The following is an 18558-nucleotide window of genomic DNA, read 5'->3' as shown; positions in this document are numbered from 1 at the left end:
TAAGGACACGGCACACTTTGGCCTTCAGAGAGCGACCTTTTCTCTGCCTCATACAGCCTCCCGGAGCTGCTTTTGTACCCATCGCGAAGATTTGAAGAATATATGAATCTTCTCTATGCTCTGAGGCTTCACACTCCTGCAGGACACGCTGACCGTGGGAACCTGACCACTGCAATTGACCAACTCAAAAAATACAAAAGTTACATAGATGAGGTTGGGGGCTGATGAGCGTTTGTGTCCTTTACAAATGTTACAATACTTTGTCGTACTGACTCAAAGATCCTGAAATACCTTATCCTTTCCTGGCATACTTCAAAGTCTTTCCTCCTCTTAATGTGAAATGATTGGGTTCAGTGATTTTGAGCACTAAGAGGGTCTATTCAAAGCCACAACATGAGACAGAATGTTTTCAGATACCTGGATAAGTGCAATAAAACTTTTATTAATATGAAAGTGTGAAGAGTTGAATATTTGGATTGATTTTTCTAGATAACGAAAAGAAAAAAAGTAAAATCCTTTGTTTTTGAAGGTACTTCTTATTAATGAACTTTCCTGCCTCAGTAAAGATCGCAATCATAATGATTCTCTGAAAGAATTCAGCATCTTGGAAGATAGTACTATCATTCTGAAAATATTTTGTGATGTGCATATTACACGGGCAACTGGGCTGAATGTAGACCGATAACCTCTTTTGCCCTGAAGATTGTGAACACAGTCTTGTCACTTGTCTCTTTGTCTTAAAACACTGGGGACACAAAATTGAGATTCTTATTAAAGTGTATGAAAATCCTGAGCTGTGTACAAGAGCCATAAAATATTTAAATCTATTTTTACATATAAAAATTTCATAATTTCAGTTTGCCTAAAATCCCTTTGTTTACTAGATGAAGCAAAACATCGGTATGAAAGATCAGCTGTCAGAAATACAGAGAATCGTCTGGGGATGCCCGGTATGTATTCTGACGTACTCACTGCATCTCATGCCCCTGAATATATCCTCAAGTTACTGGCAAAAGGAGACTTGTAGATTTCTATTCAGCTAACATCTGTTGAATGCCTGCTGCGTGCTGTGTGCTGGCAAGCTTTCACAGTTCACATTCTTGTTAGCTGTAAAGATGCATATGAGAAGAGGCACAAGTGGACTTGATCCCATCCCATAACTTTTCTGCAGTCTTAGCACCTTAACTGGTACTTCTGTGAACATGACCTCCTTTTGGAAAAGGGACCATGTATTCTATTGTTTTATATCTTCCTATATACATAGTGCCTGGTGTAGGATTCTGTGCCCTGAGGATATCTGAAAAAATTTTTAGGTGTTAGTTGTTCCCTATAGAATATCATCTGGTCCCAGTCTACCTTCTCTCTTACTGCCTTGCCTACCACTTCATGATCAAATGATGCAAATCTACTTAGTTCTCCAATAATGTTAGCCTTTCTCCACACATTTGTGCTTTGCCTGTGCGTTTCCTTCTTGAAATTGCCTTCCCTTTCCCACTCCACTGGGTCAACTATTCATCCTTTAAAAATCCAGTTCAATCATCATCTTCCTTATAAAGTTTCCCCAACATCTCCAGCTGTGATCCCCTCTCCTCAAGCCCCGTCTTGGGCATCCTGCAGCACCCTGAACATCTCTGTCACACTTTTTTACAACCCTGTTAACTTCATCAGGCATGAGCTACAATTTACTTGTCATCTAATGTTTGGCATATAGTCGGAGCTCAATATATGAATTATGTTGGACTAAAGTACCAGTTTGAAACATTTTTATTTGGTCAAATTAGGGAAACAAGATGGAGCTGTTTTATTAGAATTTAGATCTGCATATTTTGGTAGAAAGAGTGGAGTTTGGATTACAAAAAGTCCAAAATCTTAGAACTCACAGAGTTGGAATTTATCTCTAGATCACTGTTCACACCAACTGATCATCTCATGGCTAGATCAGTATAAGGGTCTAACTTCGAATTTTTAACAATCCATTCATTCACTTCCTTTTCTTCATAGACCCCATCTTACCTGCTCCCACCCCCACCTTTTTTTTAATACTAGGAAAGCTTTTTAAGTATTTATGTATAAAACAGTAATTTCAGTAGTTTTAAAAATTAGACAACACCCTCAAATATAGTTTTAATTGTGAATTCTGTGGTCTTTCTAAAAAAAAAAAAACAACCTGTTTTGTTAATAATAAACATTCACTTTTTCATAATTAAACTGAGTTCTACTCAACACAGCTTCTGGGGAATACTTTTTCTTCAATGGGATACTTTTTATTTTCTCCAAATTTATGAATGTTTCTGATTTTGTTTTTGATTTCATAGACTCTATCAGAAGAAAACAGATATCTGATTAGGGTCCAAGATGTAGCCCAACTTCACTGCTGTGATGAGGCAGTAAGTTTCTCTTTAAGGTAAGCAATGAACAGTCCTATGGCTGTGACTATGTCTTGTTCGTCTTGTACCTGGGATTCAGTACAATGGCTGACCTAAGTCTGCAACAGATCTTTGCACTGGACTGAAACTTAAACATACATTCCCCTGCAGCTTTATTACCCTACTCACATTCCAGGCAGCTACTGGATGGAATGGGAGAAAACATATTATCTCTGCCAGAACCACAAACTGCAGAGAGGCAGGAATTCTGAGATTGGTCACTTTCCTACTGAAAGGAGAGCCAAGTGTTTTGAATGTTACACACTAGTGATTTGCTCACCTATAAGAAAGAGAAGACCAGTTAATTATCCTGATAGTTATTGAGGTTAGTATTACAAAGGTCTCACCAAGAGACCATCATTATATTGAGGTCTCACCATATCTGTTTTGCACAGTGCTTATAGCAGTGTAAGAACAAAAGGCGGGTGACAATTTCCATAAGCTAGCATCCCCTTTCCTCTTTTAGAATAAGGATGAGCAAACTTTTTCTATAAAGGGTCAGATCATAAATATTCTAGGTCTTGTTGCCCAGATGATTCTACTACTTCATGATTATAACATAAAAACAGCAAATATAACATAAACAAAACAGCACATAAATGAACAAGTGTGGCTGTGTTACAATAAAACTTTATGCACAAAACAAATGGTGGGGCCATAATTTGCTGATACCTATGTTAGAAAATCGTTTGCAAAACTATGTTCTCAGTATTAATGGCAAAGATGACAATTCAACAACTAACCAAATGGAAAGAAATCAACTCCTTTAATTTGTCCAACTCCAATAAAAGAAATAAAAATTGATTTGCCTGTTATTTCAATGAATATTTCCCATAGGTGTAGGTCAGGGGGTGGTTGGAAGAAACCCAATGCTTTCACCTCTATTCTTGCCTAGAGTAGTTCTAAATGAAAAGTCATGCAATTGTGTCACTTTTCTCATGATCAGTATTTTTATTTGTTTTGTTGTTTTTGTTCAGTAGCGATAGAAACGAGCTGCAGTGATGGAAGGAAACTAGCTATCAAACCAACAATTCTAAACACACCAGTGTAGTAGGAGACATGTTAGGATTATCCCAGGTTTTTTTTTTTTTTTTATTAGAATTTATTTTACCTTCATGTATTCATGAAGGTAACACTCTCCTTTTATGCAAATCTGAGTTTCTGAACTACGTAATTTACCTTTTCTCTAAAGAATTTCTTTTAACATTTCTTGCTAGGCAGATCTACCGGCCATAAATTTCGATTTTTGTTTGAGAATCTTTATTTCTCTTTCCCTTTTGAAGAATAGTTTTGCTGGCTACAGAATTCTGGGTTGCTGGGTTCTTTTCTTTCAACACTTATTCTACTTTACTCTCTTCTTGCTTGCCAGTTTCTGAGAAGACATCCAATGCAATTCTTATTCTTGTACTTCTTTGGTAAAGTGGGTTTTTTTCTTTTGTTTGTTTTGTTTTGGTTTAGTTTTGTTTTTGTTCTTTGGGTTCTTTCAAGATTTTATCTTTGTCTTTGATTTTCTGGAGTTTGAATGTAATATGCCTACTTGTTATTTTTTGGTATTCACCCTGCTTGGTATTCTCTAAACTTTCTGGATCCATGATTTGGTATCTGTCAATAATTTTAGAAAATTCTCAGCCATTATCACTTCAAGTATTTCTTCTCTTCCTTTCTCTTTGTTCTCCATGTGATATTCCCATTAGACCTATGCACACCTTTTGTAATTGTCCTAGATTTCTTGGATAATCTGTTCCTTTCTTTTTCCATCTTTTTTTCCTCTTTGTTTTTCACTTGGTAAGTTTCTATTGATGTATCTTCAGGCTCATTGATTGTTTCCTCAGCTATGTCCAGTCTGCTAACAAGCCCATTAAAGGCATTATTCATTTCCATTTCAGTATTTTTAATTTCTACAATTTCTTTTTAATTATTTCTTAGAGTATCCATTTTTTTTATTTTACTCATCTGTTCTTTTGTTGCATGTTGTCCACTTTTTCATTAGCGTCCTTGACTTATTTATGATAAATATTTCAAATTCCTGGTCTAATAGTTCCAACAACATCCCTGCCATATAAGTCTAGTTCTGATGCTTGCCTTATCAAACTGTTCTTCTTCCTCTTAGCATGACTTGTAATTTTTTGTTGAAAGCTAGACGTAATGTATTAAGTGAAAGGAACTGAGGCAAATAGGTCTTCAGTGTGAGGTTTTATGTTTATATAACTAGATGTTAGCTTGTGTTTACTATTTGTTGTAGCTGTGGTGTCACAGGCTATGATTTATTTTGGTGTTCTTGTTTTTGTCTCCCTCGCTGCCATTGAGTTTCCCTAGAGACCCCTTAAATAGGGGCCTGAGCCTTCTAGTTCTTTTTAGCTGTATCCCTTGTCATTATAAGGAATTCTGTTGATGTGGTATCAAATGGGAAAGGAGGAGAAGGGAAGAGTTCTATAGTTCCATGGTTAGGTCTTAGTTTTTTAGTGAGCTTGTGCCCCAGGCTAGGACTTTCGCAAATGTTTTTCAGTCCTTTCTGTTTCTTGTTTTGTTTCCTTCCATTCTGTGTACTGTCTCTAAGAGACAGGAAGGCTAGAAGGGGCTGGAAGTAGGTGTTTCCCTTCCCCCATATTGGTTAGATTCTGGTAAAATAGTTTCCCCTGAGGGAAGTCTTTTGGTAAGGAGAAGAGAACTCTGCAGGCACATTTCAAAAAGGCTACCTTTCCCCTCCCTATCAGGATGGATGAAAACATTTTTCTTTGATCTTCACAGTGAGAACCTGGTGGGGCTCCTGGAAGTAAAACATAGGCCAGTTTTAAATTCACGCAAGTGGGGAGAGAATGTTCTCCTCAGGCTAGGCTTCCAGGAGTTCTTAATCTCTTAAAAGTAGTTCACTGCTCCAGTGGGGAGGTTCTGCCTCCAGTAAGCTGTGTTTCTCTGTATCAGTGTGTCTCTCCAGCTTTTGGGGTGCTAGTTTGCCTTGTCGCTTTGATTCTCTGACGGTGCAAAGAAGAGCTGTTGTTGCTGAGTTTTTCAGCTTTTTTGTTGTGAGGATGGAAGTTAGGACTTGCAAGCTCTTTACGTGTCCAACCAGAAACCAAAGGGCTCAGTTATTAGAATTTAGCATTTGGACAACAGAGAATACATTTAAGAATTTGAGGATCATGGGAGAATACTAAATTATTTTACAATCTAATTATGAGGTACATGTATGTTAAAATAGGCACCATCTCAGTGGTTTGTCAAGCAATAAGTTTAAATGTAACTTTACATTAACTTTTAAAATTCAGTAAGTGCAAGATAGGTTCATATTCCAAAAGATAATATAGAATACTTAGTCTGTAACTTTGTTTTCTATCATTTTGGAAAGTCACATAAAACTCAGGAAATCCCATTCCCTTGACTTCCATTAGAGATTTCTACCCAGAGGAAACTGTTTATATTTATACATAAAATACTGACTTACATGAGTATAAGGCTTTATAATTTACCATATTTTCTATTAATGCTTTTTACTTATTTATTGTAGTAATCTCTACACCCAATGTGGGGCTTGAACTCACAGCCCCCGAGATCAAGAGTCACATGCTCTTCCAACTGAGCCAGCCAGGTGACCCTACCGTATTCTTTACATTCTCTCATTTGATACACTCATTACAATCACTTCCTGAGGCAAGTAGGCCTGGAACCATGTTATGGGTGGGAATCTGGATTTAAGTAAGTTCTCTGAGGCTACAGAATAAGTGCTGGTCCGAAATTCAGAACCAAGTATCAGTGCTCTGTCTACTGACTGAGACCAGCGGGTTAGAAAGATGAACTGAGCCTTCTTCATAATAAACTTTACCAACTGAGCAATGAGTACTAAACAAATTACTGATAAACAAGAGCCACAACACAGAACAAAACCAGTAAATAAAAAGAAAAAAATTCCTCTGGGTAGAGATGAAGTCACAGTGTCATTTTAGAGCTAGGAAATTTGGAGTTATTTGTCCCTCTGTCAATATAGCCCACAGAATTTGGGGATAGCTTAAGCTTTTATAATATATTATGTAATTTGGAACTTTCATTATATCGTTTTTCCAGAAAACACCAATTTTCACTTATGTGGCTTTCAGCCTGCTGGTTTTTAAGTAGACTTTTGTTGTTGTTGTTCCCCTTTCCCTCCCTTGATGCCGAGGTGACAAAAGGCGGAGCCCTCGAGGACTGGTGAGCAATGGCATGGCTTTGAATCACCAAAGGGAGACATCCGCTTCTCAGACCAAGTCCTCTTGAGGAAAAACCCTATTACACTGCCAAAAATGCATATTGTAAACTTTCATTTTAGCCTTACCCAAGGGACCTACAGTCAGTTACCAGGGCAGCTATGTATTGGGGACTTCCCAGAGATATTGGACTCTGGCTCTGAATTGGCTCTTAGCCTGGAAACTCAGAAAGCCACTGTAATCCTCAAGTCAGAGTGTGGATGTGTAGAAGCTACAGTTTTGACCCAGGTCAGCTCAGAGAATCTATGGCTCGCTGTTGTCTGCTCATGCCCGAGGTTGTAAAATTCCTTTCAAGGTTTTATGTATTTATAGAAATTGGGTACTTCAGCATTTTGGTCTTCTAATACAATAAACAACAATAAAACATTTCTAGAATGATGTTAGGAATTTAAACTATAACAGACCTGTTACATTTTGCTGAGTCATTTGACCTATTTCTGAACAAGGAAAGAAATCCTATCCAAGTTCATGGAGAAAAAACTCTACCCTTGGAGTTGGTTCTTTTGAATATGAGAAGTGGCTTTCTGAAACGTTATTAGGATCCAGTTTCCACTTCCTTTGCTCTATTATGTCAATATGAGAGATGAAATTATTTACTTTTACATATGTAGAGGAATTACTATGTTTAAAAAAAATTCTGGTGTGTCTCGTTTTGGGATGAAAATTGTTGGAGATCTTGAAGGGCTTTATTTATTTACAAGAATGGTATCCACTCATTTTAGGGAGAGAGCATGAGTGGTGGGAGGAGCAGAGGGAGAGGGACAAACAGACTCCACACTGAGCCCGATTTGGGCCAGATACCACGACCCTGAAATTATGAACTGAGCCAAAATCAAGAGTCGGACGCTTAATTGACTGAGCCACCCAGGAGCCTGTGGAGGGGCTTAACTTAGTAAATGGCTTTTGAAAATCTTTTTTCTAGATGGAACTCAAATTTATTTAAAATAGCATTCTCATAATCAGATTGAAATAATGAAAACCTCTGTGTGTTTTCAAGCATCTTTCCCTGTTTATGTCTTCTGATTACAAGTGGCCTCAACTCTGAGTTAATGTGCCTGCTCCTGCTTTTCCCTGGGTCCAACCACCCGCTCGATCCACGTGGGTCACAAAACTGGAATTCTTTCATTTATTTCCACCCTCGGGGTTACCACTTCCGAATGAAAAAATGATTCTTTACCTTTCAAAGGCACTTCTTTAAAGCAAACTTGTATTACATTCTCTGATAATTCAGTTTAACAGCGCATTTTTTTTTATAGCTTTGAACATTTCTCTAAACTGGTATGATAGGAGAAATAATTGTTCATATCAGTAGTATGGTAAAATTGCTAAACAAAAAGAGGGTAAGAATACGGGTGGGGTTCTTTTACCTAGTGTGGCCACTCACCACATACAGACCATCACACACAGATTGAAATATCCCTTTCTTGCCTCCTCTCTCCCTCATCCCTAGTTCTGTAGGCACCATTATTGCCAGAATATCCTACCAACTTGATCTAGAATATTGCTTCTTGCAAGGTATCAGTGTATATGAAGCACCCACTCCTTCCAGCCTAAATCAGAGCCACACAGAAATGGGAAGGAAATGCATGAAAAAGGAAAAGCTGGCTCCAGCGGTTGGGCATTTCTGTTTATCCATACACCTAACTGAGCCAGGACCTCACTACCACTCTCTGAATAGCTGAACCTGAAATATAGTACTCTTCAAAAATTTTTAAGTCCTGGGGGCGCCTGCGTGGCTCAGTCATTGAGCATCTTCCTTCGGCCCAGGTCATGATTCCAGGGTCCTTCCTGGAATCGAGCATCGGAGCATCAGACTCTGCTCGGCGGGAAGCCTGCTTCTTCCTCCACCCCCTCTGCTAGTGTTCCCTCTCTCACTGTGTCTCTGTCAAATAAATAAATACAATCTTAAAAAAAAAGTGTTTCAGTCCTAGACCCAGTCCTTCACCTAGCATGACATGGTTGTAACTAATACATGATTTAACTGCCTCACTCCTCAAAATGTGGTCTGCACATCAGCATCGTCAGGCAGCTGTTAGAGATGCAGAAACTCTCACACTACTCTAGTTCTACTACCTTCAAATTGCATTTTAACAAAAATCTCCAGGTAATTTAGAGGGACATTAAAGTTTGTATTATGTACAAGTCAGAGCCATTATTATATAAAGTGGATTCTAAGTGGCAATTATAGTAGATTTTAAGGACAGCAATCTGGAGGTTTTTGATAAAAATACATAAAACCTTTGACCAATCAATCCTACCTGCCCACCACCGCCCCCCCCTCCCCAGCCTATCTGATAGAAATAACAACACATGTAAGGAATTTGATTGTAAATAAAGATCAGTTTATTCGAACATTGCACATAGTGGCCATAAAGAACAAGTGAAAGGAAGGAGAAAAGAAGGGAGGAAAGAGACCCAAGCCTGTACACACTAACGGACATCAAAAGGGGAAGAGTTGAATAAATGATGGTCTACACACACCATAAAGTATTATTTGGCCATTAAAGACAATAAATGAAAGGGGCACCTGGGTGGCTTAGTCAGTTAAGCATCTGAGTCTTGATTTCAGCTCAGGTCATGATCTCAGGGTCCTGGGATCAAGCCCTGCATTGAACTCCCCACTCAGTGTAGGGCCTGCTGGAGATTCTCTCTGCCCCTCTCCCCACTTATGTTCTCTCTTACAAATAAATAAATCTTTAAATAAATAAATAAATAAGTAAGTAAATAAAGCAAGCCCTACCAGTTAACTTGAAGTCATTTCCATTGCTAAGTGAGAAAAACAAAGTGTGGATATTACCATTTTTGTAAAATAATGGCAACCTACCTGTAAATAGATGTGTATATATGTACGTATGTGTGTGATTACCTGAGCAAGTAAGAAAACAAAGACAGGCAGGAATTGGGTAATTTGGGTGACCTGAGTGAAGGGAGGAGGGACCCCAGCAAAAAGAAAAAGTGAAACAAAAAAGGACACTTAAAAAAGCCAATGGTATGAATTGATGCCACTTTAGCATTTATGTAAAAGTTTATGTAGACTTCAAATGGCAATTAAAAAAAAATAGTGAAGATAAAAAATGAGACTTCCTCTGAACATATGGACTCCCTTCCTTCGAGCAAGTGAGGGTTGCCTGATGCTTCTAAGAGAAAAAAGATTTTGGTTATTCTCCCAACGTCGGCGGAAGGAGGCTGGAGACACTGGGAAGTGGGCGCTCCCCCACTCCGCCCCTCCCCAACACATTGCTTGACCCCCTGGTGAGCACTCACACAAGCAAACCCATACTAGAGTACACTGGCGCCTGCCAAGCACAAGACCTGGCTCCAACAACACAACAGCCTAACGCGGGCACATTTTGCCTGCTGGTAAACATGCCTACAGCTGACCATCATAGCAACCTCCATGAAAATGAAGAGTTAACTTAATTCTCACCTTTCATACTGATGAAGTATGTTATCTATTGATTTCCCTCCAACCATAATTAGGAAAATTTTAATTTCCTACCTAGTAGTTAAATGCTTTTCTTTCCCTGGCTGTGTACTTGACACCTTAATGTCATATTGGTTCTTGTGCTTTTCTCTACCCCAACCTGTTACACTGAAGACGAAACCAAACCAAAGAAAAACTTTCCCCAGATTGTCCAAATACATCAGACACAAACTACCAAACTTGACAGAAGTTTAACACAGCTCTAGCATGATTCATGTAAAGGAGGAAAAGTTCAATGTTTCTTTCCCCCACATTCCCACACTGAATGCTTATCCAGTGGGTAAGTTCAAAGCATTCCACCAGGAGCCTTGAGGCCCCCCCCCCGCCCCCATAGGAGTGGTCTGAGAGACAGAAGGGACTATTTACACCAGGAGAAAAACTACTGAGAACTCCAATGAGCCATTTCAACCTGTCTGTAGTGGGCAAAATCACCAACTATTGGCTTATCAACGCCAAGACGGTGAATTGTGTAACAAAGCATGGGTGTACGCCTACTATGTAACCCTTCTCCACTTTAACACAGGTCCTATGAACACACCCGTGATCTCAGTCTTTTCCTCTTCAATGATGCACTGCTTGTTTCTAGTCGGGGCACAGCTCATACTCCGTTTGAGAGGACTTCAAAATCAACCTACCAGTTCATTGCATCAGTGGCCCTTCATAGGTTACTTGTAGAGGACATTCCAGATTCTAAATGTATGTATTCTTTTTCTTCCAAGAGTTAAAGACCTTTAGAAACCCGTGTTACATAATGCTCATTAACTGTTAAAATATAAAGTAGGAAAAGTACTAGAATGTTCATTTGAAAGTTTGCAAATAGTTCTCCAAATAGTTTCAGGATTTCATTAATGTAAACTTGCATCTATCGGAAATAGCAAAAGAAAGGAATGCTGGCATTGTCAGACAGGTACCCTACATATTAGGAAAACAACTTTCAAAAATCACAAAGGGAAGCACGAACCCACATCATCCTGAGCTCTTTGCAGCAATCTGACAAGAGAGCCACTACTCACCACAGCTTGTAAATGTTACAATTTTATACTTTTACCTATCACTTTTCCATATTACTAGGACTCAATACTGCCTATAGATTTTACTATTTTAGATTTTTATATGCTGTTTCTATTCCACTAAGATGAAGTGATTATTACAGATTATTATTACAGATTATTACAGTGAAGTGTACCTTTGCTTCCATAAGTTCATATTCAAGTTGATAGTTCTTCTGTAACTGACAGATTTGCAAAGGATGTTTAGTAACAAACATTTCATTCATTAATAACCTCAATAGAACTATCATCTGTTACGAAAAGAAATCCTACTTAAAAATACTATGCCTATTTTTAGTTATTACCTACATTTTACTTGCCAAGCTTAAAAGGATCCTTCTCTTTTCTCAGTTTCTGTTAGGCAATCTGAATGGAACAGCTCTCATTCCAATACTCTTCACCGGATGTCAAGGCGGGACTTAAGGTTAAAGCTGGAATAAAGGTCTTATAGAAGGAACTCACCCTTTAAAAAAGGATTCCTTCCCTTTAGTTTTAGCCTCATTTTAAATCTGAGTCTGAGAAAAAATGAACACCAAAGGGGAAGATAAATATTTCCACCTAGAAAACAAACTCAGCTGACATGAGTTAGTTATCTATAATCACTGGGAATGATTAAAGAGGGTAGGACATCTGCTTTCAATCTCCCTTTAGTCAGCTGTGGTCTGTGTCAAAACATCACTATGTAACCTGCTAGACAGCTGGCACTCAGCTACATAGTTGGCTCAATTCCAACAAGGTGGTCCAGGCCTAGCTCTCAGCATCTCTACCTGTACCAACTCTTAGCGCAGACCTTAACTGGTTCCAGTTCCTTCTGGAGGGACCGAGACAAGGAGTTTAAAGAACATGACATCATCTACCAGTCTTTAAAAATAACTGCTATTAGAATTACACAATCACAAAGATTATTTTAGATTATATTTGAATTATTCAGTATTTTTAGGAAGTTATATTCTAAACTGGACTTGTATCTGTTGGAATCCCTTTTTAGTTTTCAAAAAGTTCTTAAAGATGACTTGGTCAATTCTTGAATTTTATAACATATTCTTTTCTTTTGATTGTGACCTGCCAAGATTAATTAGCGGACCTCAAATTTTTTTACAGATATCAAGAATGCATTTATTCTTCATGGTCCAAAACGTGAATGGATTTGTGCTGCAGAGGTTGAGGATGATAAATTCCTATGGTTGTCAGTACTTCAAAGTGCAATCAAAAGTAGTATGGAGAAGTAAGAAAATATTATGGGTGCTAATTCTCCCTGGCAAAGACCGAGATATCCCTGTTCCAGAGGATCCAGTAGGAAGCAGAATGACTTCTCATGGATGGGGAGAATGAACTAGGATGATCCATAAAGTCCCTCCTAACTTTTAAACTTTATCATCTATGTTCAACTATGCAAAGAAATGTACAGAAGAACAACTTGAGTCCAAAATTTTGAAGCACTTCTTTTGGTGGTTATTTTTCATAGGCAGTAAAATTTGACAGAACAAAGATAATTGCGTATTTAAAGTTTTGTTTTATGAGCTAATGAAAAAGTCAGAATAAAAAAGTGTTCTTAAATGATCAGTCTAGAGAAATATTTTGTTGACTTACCAATCGTATCTTTATAAATTTTCATGATATAATTACTGATTTTAAAATGTGTATAAAAATATAAATGGTAATTTGGCAAAAAACCTGTCACATGTCTTTAATATGAATATATTCCTCCAGAGAGCATTAAAAATAAATTCCTACAAAGTACTAAAAAGTTTCCTGTGATTTTGAAGTGTTTTTTCGTTGCAAAATTAAAAATTTTAGACCCTCCAAGTAAGAGGTTTTAAAAAGTTAAATTAGACTGCTAAATTAGAAGGCTGTTGGGGAAAAAAAACAACACAAAATACCTTTAAGATACAAAAATAAAGGGCACCTGGGTGGCTCATTGGTTAAGCATCTGCTTTAGGCTCAGGTCGTGATCCTAGGGTCCTGGGACCAAGTTCTACATCAAGCTCCCTGCTTAGAGGGGGGTCTGCTTCTCCCTCTACCACTCCCTGTTGCTTGTGATCTCTCTCAAGTAAATATATAAAAGATTTTTTAAAAAGAAACAAATATAAAGAAATTAAGACAATTCTGTTGGAAGAGAAACAGCAAAACACATGTTTGGTAGTCTTTTGTATCTTTAAAACCTTCATTTAATTATTTAACAAACTGAAGCCATAACCTGTTAGCCACTTGGAAACTTCTGCTAATGTATGCAGTAGTAGTAATATTTTTTACTTAAAGTTGATATTGATCTTGGAAACGTTCACTTGTCAGTTTCCTTTTTGTTTCATATTCTCCTTTAAGATAGTAAAAATCTACTAGTACAGTCTAGGATTGTGAACTGGGCCATTTTAAACATTTTCTTTTTTTAATAAACATATAAATTCCCTCTAATTCTTAAAAATTTAAATTCTTGTTAAAAAATGTGGAGAAGTTAAAATATTGTGCTGTTTTATTAGTGTAAAAATCACACCTTGATTCTGTTACGATATATCCATGCAGCCTAACATCTATGATCCCATAGAATAAACCATTAAAGGGAATATCTGCTGTTAGCAGTGAATGCAAATTCACATATATGATCAAAATGTATATATCATATAATATGAAACAAATCCTAAGACATTTTTTCAACCTGAATAGGACACACTTCAGAAGCTCTGTTAATAGGAAAAACCAGTCTCTATGACCAAAGATTGGATGACAAAATAGCTGAAGGTAAACTAGAAATCTCAAGGAATTCCCATTTATTCTGTGAATAATTAATGCCCTCAAAAGTTTTAAAATATTATTATTTGAAGATAATCTATGTAGCGACTGATAAGCATAAGTTTCTAACTAAGACTTAAGTGCATAAATCATGCCAAAAATGATGATGTTTTCATGTGGACAGTACTTAAGTCGTTTGTGGTTCAACACTTTCCCTTTGCTTCTAGGGGACAATTAAGACCTGACTTCAGGGCGCCTGGGTGGCTCAGTGGGTTAAGCCGCTGCCTTCGGCTCGGGTCGTGATCTCAGGGTCCTGGGATCAAGTCCCGCATCGGGCTCTCTGCTCAGCAGGGAGCCTGCTTCCCTCTCTCTCTCCCTGCCTCTCTGTCTACTTGTGATCTCTGTCAAATAAATAAATAAAATCTTAAAAAAAAAAAAAAAGACCTGACTTCATAGCTATTTCATAAGTTTACATGACTGCTGAGTTAAAATCTCACACACAACAATTTTAGGTTACTGGTGAAACTGCTCAATTTTCCCTGGGAAAATTATAAAATGTGACCTCCAAGTTGAAGCCTGAAAGTACCACATGACTCCTAAAGAATGCTGATTATGGTTAAGGAATGCCTCATCCAATACAGTTCTTTAAAATAAAAAATTCAGTAGGAAACTCATTTTCAAGATTTTTACAAAATATAGATGCTTTATGTAAAATATTAAACCTAAAAGACAAATTGACAATTTATTTTTTTTACTTCTTTTGCAAATATTTCAGTCTGTGCTTGAGATACAAATGGGAAGGCCATTCTGTAATCAAATCAGTGTGAGGTTCTCACCACTTAAGTATACTGGACCAATGTTATGTATTCCTGATACTATGGAGTAAGAAGGGTGGGCTATGCCAACAAACACAATATATCCTCCAGGAAAAGTCATCCTGACCCTTTTATTGTTGAAATTAAAAAATAAAAGATACTTAAATACAGGTGAACATATAGGGCAAAACAGAATCATAAAATTTAATGTTGAATTAAGCAGTGAGCTGAATGTTTGGGTCTCCAAACTGGCTTGAACCCAAAACTGCCTAAAAATGGGTATGTTCACAGTTAACGGCAATTGGCTTATAGGTGAGAGAATGGTCGAAGCTGTTCCAGTTGAACTTCCAGAGAAATTCTCTCCTCAAGAACATCCTGAAAAAGATGCAAAGTTATGTTTCAAAGTATATAAAAATGAAGGCACATCTAACAACAACTCAGCATCAAGAAAACAATTTAAATTTGTTAAGACAAAGGGAGAGTCATTCATATTTTAAAAGGATACTTCAACTTAGCAAGGAGTTTCTTTATATATCAGTACTATTAAAATATGATCTTAAAATTTTTTTCTTACTAAATAAATCAGGGTAATAAAATGTTTTTTTAATTATCAGAAAAGCCAGTATTTGCAAATGATGCTACTAATGCATGTATTTGCATAAAGCCTACCCCCTGCAGTAACAGTAGATGAAACAATTAACACAGATTCTTTCCCCTGGTGATGTTATCTGGTTCTGATAACTCCTGAACCTCATCTGACTTTTGGTTTCACAAAGAATAAATTTATTTTGCAATCAGAATTTCTAATCACTGTTGATTGTGAGCAGTCTTTTCAGATAGCCAGCAAATCCTAACTCATCTTTTTTTTTCTCGAACACGCTGATAATTTTTTAACCAGAACCATTTCCTATTTTGTACCATACTTCCTATTTTCTTTTCAAGATAATGAGAAAAGTGATTTTAAAAACAGCTCCTATATACATGTTTCTATAGGCGCCTTTAGTTCTTTTAGAAAAACAAGTGTCAACAAAATTTTCATTATCAAGGTAAGGTACTAGTAAGCTTATCCTTAGTTTTATAGTCTTCCTTTACAACAGACCAAATTCATAATCACAGAATAACTACAAGTATTTTCTCTGATCAAAGAGCTATACAAAACATTCACAGGTATTTATCAAATCCTAACATGCGCTAGATTTTTAGGGATAGAGACAGGATGGTTACAAATCTATCTAGGGAGTCCTCGCTGACTTCTGATGTCCTGCCTGAGCATTAACACATCACTCTCTCTTTTCTCTCAATGTATTTTGGTTTGGAATTTGGAATACACACACACACACGTACAGAGAGAGAGCGAGGGGCACTGAACAGAAAAAATTATGACTTACTTTTAGTGAGTTCATTTTAGTAGGGAAAAGAGACAAATGTGCCATAGATAATAATACCAGATAGTGTGATAAACGCTGGATGAGGGATACCAACAGAATGTTATGGGAACAAACTAACTCTGCATTCATTTTACACTTTCACGGACTCTTCTCTCGTCTTTGTGGTTTATAACCTTGCTACTCAAAGTGGGACCAACAGTCCAGCAGCATTTCCATCATCTGGAAGCTTATGAGAAATGCAGAATTCTCAGATCCCTTTCCATATTTAATATGAATCAGAATTTGCATTTTAACATGACCCCTGACTAACTGTATATACACTGAGATGTGAGAGTCACTGGTTTATAAGATTTAAATGCTTAATGTTTGTAAACCATAAATGATTCTAGCTCATTTTTATTTGCAGAGATTCAAAGAAATCACAGTGGTAAGAAAGAAAAACATATCCATTCCTCTCAAGTGTAAATGATGGGAGTACACACGGGCCATAAGCATCACTTCTACCTAAGGCTTGTCTTTCCTTTTCCACATGCAAAATGATCTCAACTGTCCCCATCTTCTTTAGACCAGTTTATCTCTCTTTATGAGACTCTGAGTTGTCTTTGATAAAAGGATAAACCAACAATACTCAAGTCATCTTAGAATTAAGTAAGAGTATAGGGAACCACATGTATCATCTTGGTGGTGCTCAAGGTCACATTTCCTCTCTTGGGTTTCATTATGAAAGTTCAGGAACATTACAGGAACAGTGATGCCATATATATATATATATGTGTATCTATCTATATATATGTACATATATATATAAAAACATACGGTAAGACAATCAGATCAGAATTGAGGATACAAAATTCCTTCTAATATACAAAGATTCAACGGTGTAAAAAACATTTTAGATACACATTTCTCTTACTACCTGGGAAGTTTCATACTAGCTCAAAAATGCTGGATCACTTCTAAGTTCCAGTTAACTGAGATGTTCTGAGTCCATGGAATTCCCCAAATAAAGATTCAGAATACCTTTAATTGTTGCTGCAATTCACTATTCAATCTGGCCAAAACTGTGTTGGTTTCCTTATTGCGTCTAATTGATGCCTGAATTGCTTTCTTATCTTTTCCAACAGACCTGAGAAGAAAAGGGCAAGAAAATAGGACTGTCATTTATCTTTAAACTTTCTCCATTCCTCCCTGACCTCTCTCTAAATCCAGAAAGTAGAGGGAGCATCTTTTGCCTTAATAGCATAGCTCAACATCATTTGCTCGGTTTCAGTGGTCAACCAAAAGTACCTAAGTTTCAGAAGATTAAGTTTTATTGTTATTGTTCTCATTATTCTTCTGTACAATCACCTGACTTTTAGTCCAGAGCAGGTAACCATTTTTCTATCAACAACCACTTAGTAAATATTTTAATCTGTGGGCCATATGATTTCTGCAGCATATTCTTGTTTTTGGTTTCTTTTTCTCTCTTCTCTCCCTTCTCTTTTTTACACCACATATAAAAGCCATTTTTAGCTCTGGGCCTTAAGAAAACAGGCCATGGGATGAATTTGGCCCATGAACCCTAGTTGGCTGATTCTTGGTTCAGGGCAACCAAAGTTAAAATCTTATTGTTACTCTACACTAATTTTTAAAAAACTCTGCTCTAGGGTTTGCATTAGGTTGTTAAAATGAAGCTGGAATTGAGCCAGATAACAGAAAGGGGGAAAGTGGGGAGAATATTTCAACTACTCAAAAAACTCTCAAAGAGGAGCACCTGGGACCCTCTGCTCAACTAGAGAGCCAGTCTGACCATAATTTCCTTCATTCTGATATGTTAAGTGCTGTGCTTTTTGCCCCTTTTGTCTAGGGACAGCTCTGATTACCTAGGAATTGAAGGCTGTGATGCAAGCACAGCAGCTAAGACACCTGTCTTTTGTGTGTGTTCATCAACTTCCGGCTTTAATTCATCTTCTGATTTCAATCTTCTTCGAACAGGTTTAGGTGGTGGAGCAAGAGGTGTGGTGCCTTTGCTCTACAAGAGAAGAAGTCCGTTAACAATGGGGATGCCTTCAAGACATTCACAGTTACTCAGCACTTTACAACATCATTTGCTTTCTTTACACTGCTTCTTCTCCAAAAATTAAAAGTCACCTGTCCCACTTTTTAAAAAAAATTATTTATTTATTTGACAGAGAGAGAGAGAGAGCACAAGTAGGCAGAGAGACAGGCAAAGAGAGGGGGAAAGCAGGCTCGATCCCAGGACCTTGAGATCATGACCTGAGCTGAAGGCAGAGGCTTAACTCACTGAGCCACCCAGGTGCCCCACCTGTCCCACTTTAAAACAATTTATGTATTTTTAACATGGCTAAGTTCAATTTCAATGTGAAAGGGCATTCCTGGGTTGACATCATAACTGTGAAATATACCTAACCAGACACTTTTTAAAAAAAGG

At 37.3% G+C, this 18558-nt stretch overlaps 2 protein-coding genes across 10 annotated transcripts in view; one reads left to right on the top strand and one right to left on the bottom strand.

The window, feature by feature from the left end:
* The window catches only part of ECT2L (epithelial cell transforming 2 like), a gene marked incomplete at its 5' end in the record, with an annotated part of 64934 nt that extends 51995 nt beyond the window's left edge, over window positions 1-12939 (top strand). The window contains 5 exons of the mRNA XM_080805507.1: window positions 57-213; window positions 885-950; window positions 2316-2404; window positions 10672-10844; window positions 12299-12939. Coding sequence (XP_080661633.1) covers window positions 57-213; window positions 885-950; window positions 2316-2404; window positions 10672-10844; window positions 12299-12426 — 613 coding nt within the window. The 3' untranslated portion in view covers window positions 12427-12939. The remainder of the gene's footprint in view (window positions 1-56; window positions 214-884; window positions 951-2315; window positions 2405-10671; window positions 10845-12298) is intronic.
* Window positions 12940-14845: 1906 nt separating this feature from the next.
* REPS1 (RALBP1 associated Eps domain containing 1) overlaps window positions 14846-18558 on the bottom strand; it is an 82074-nt gene continuing 78361 nt past the window's right edge. For all 9 annotated transcript variants that reach the window (XM_080805500.1, XM_080805498.1, XM_080805502.1 and 6 more), the window contains 3 exons: window positions 17990-18138; window positions 17148-17253; window positions 14846-15114 (listed from right to left, as the gene is read on the bottom strand). In XM_080805500.1, the coding sequence (XP_080661626.1) occupies window positions 15046-15114; window positions 17148-17253; window positions 17990-18138 (324 nt within the window). In that variant the 3' untranslated portion in view covers window positions 14846-15045. The remainder of the gene's footprint in view (window positions 15115-17147; window positions 17254-17989; window positions 18139-18558) is intronic.

This window comes from Martes martes (genome assembly GCF_963455335.1).
Source record: "Martes martes genome assembly, chromosome: 6".
NCBI lineage: Eukaryota > Metazoa > Chordata > Mammalia > Carnivora > Mustelidae > Martes > Martes martes.
The sequence above is the reverse complement of the archived record's forward strand: the minus strand, read 5'-3'. Positions and strand labels throughout refer to the sequence as shown.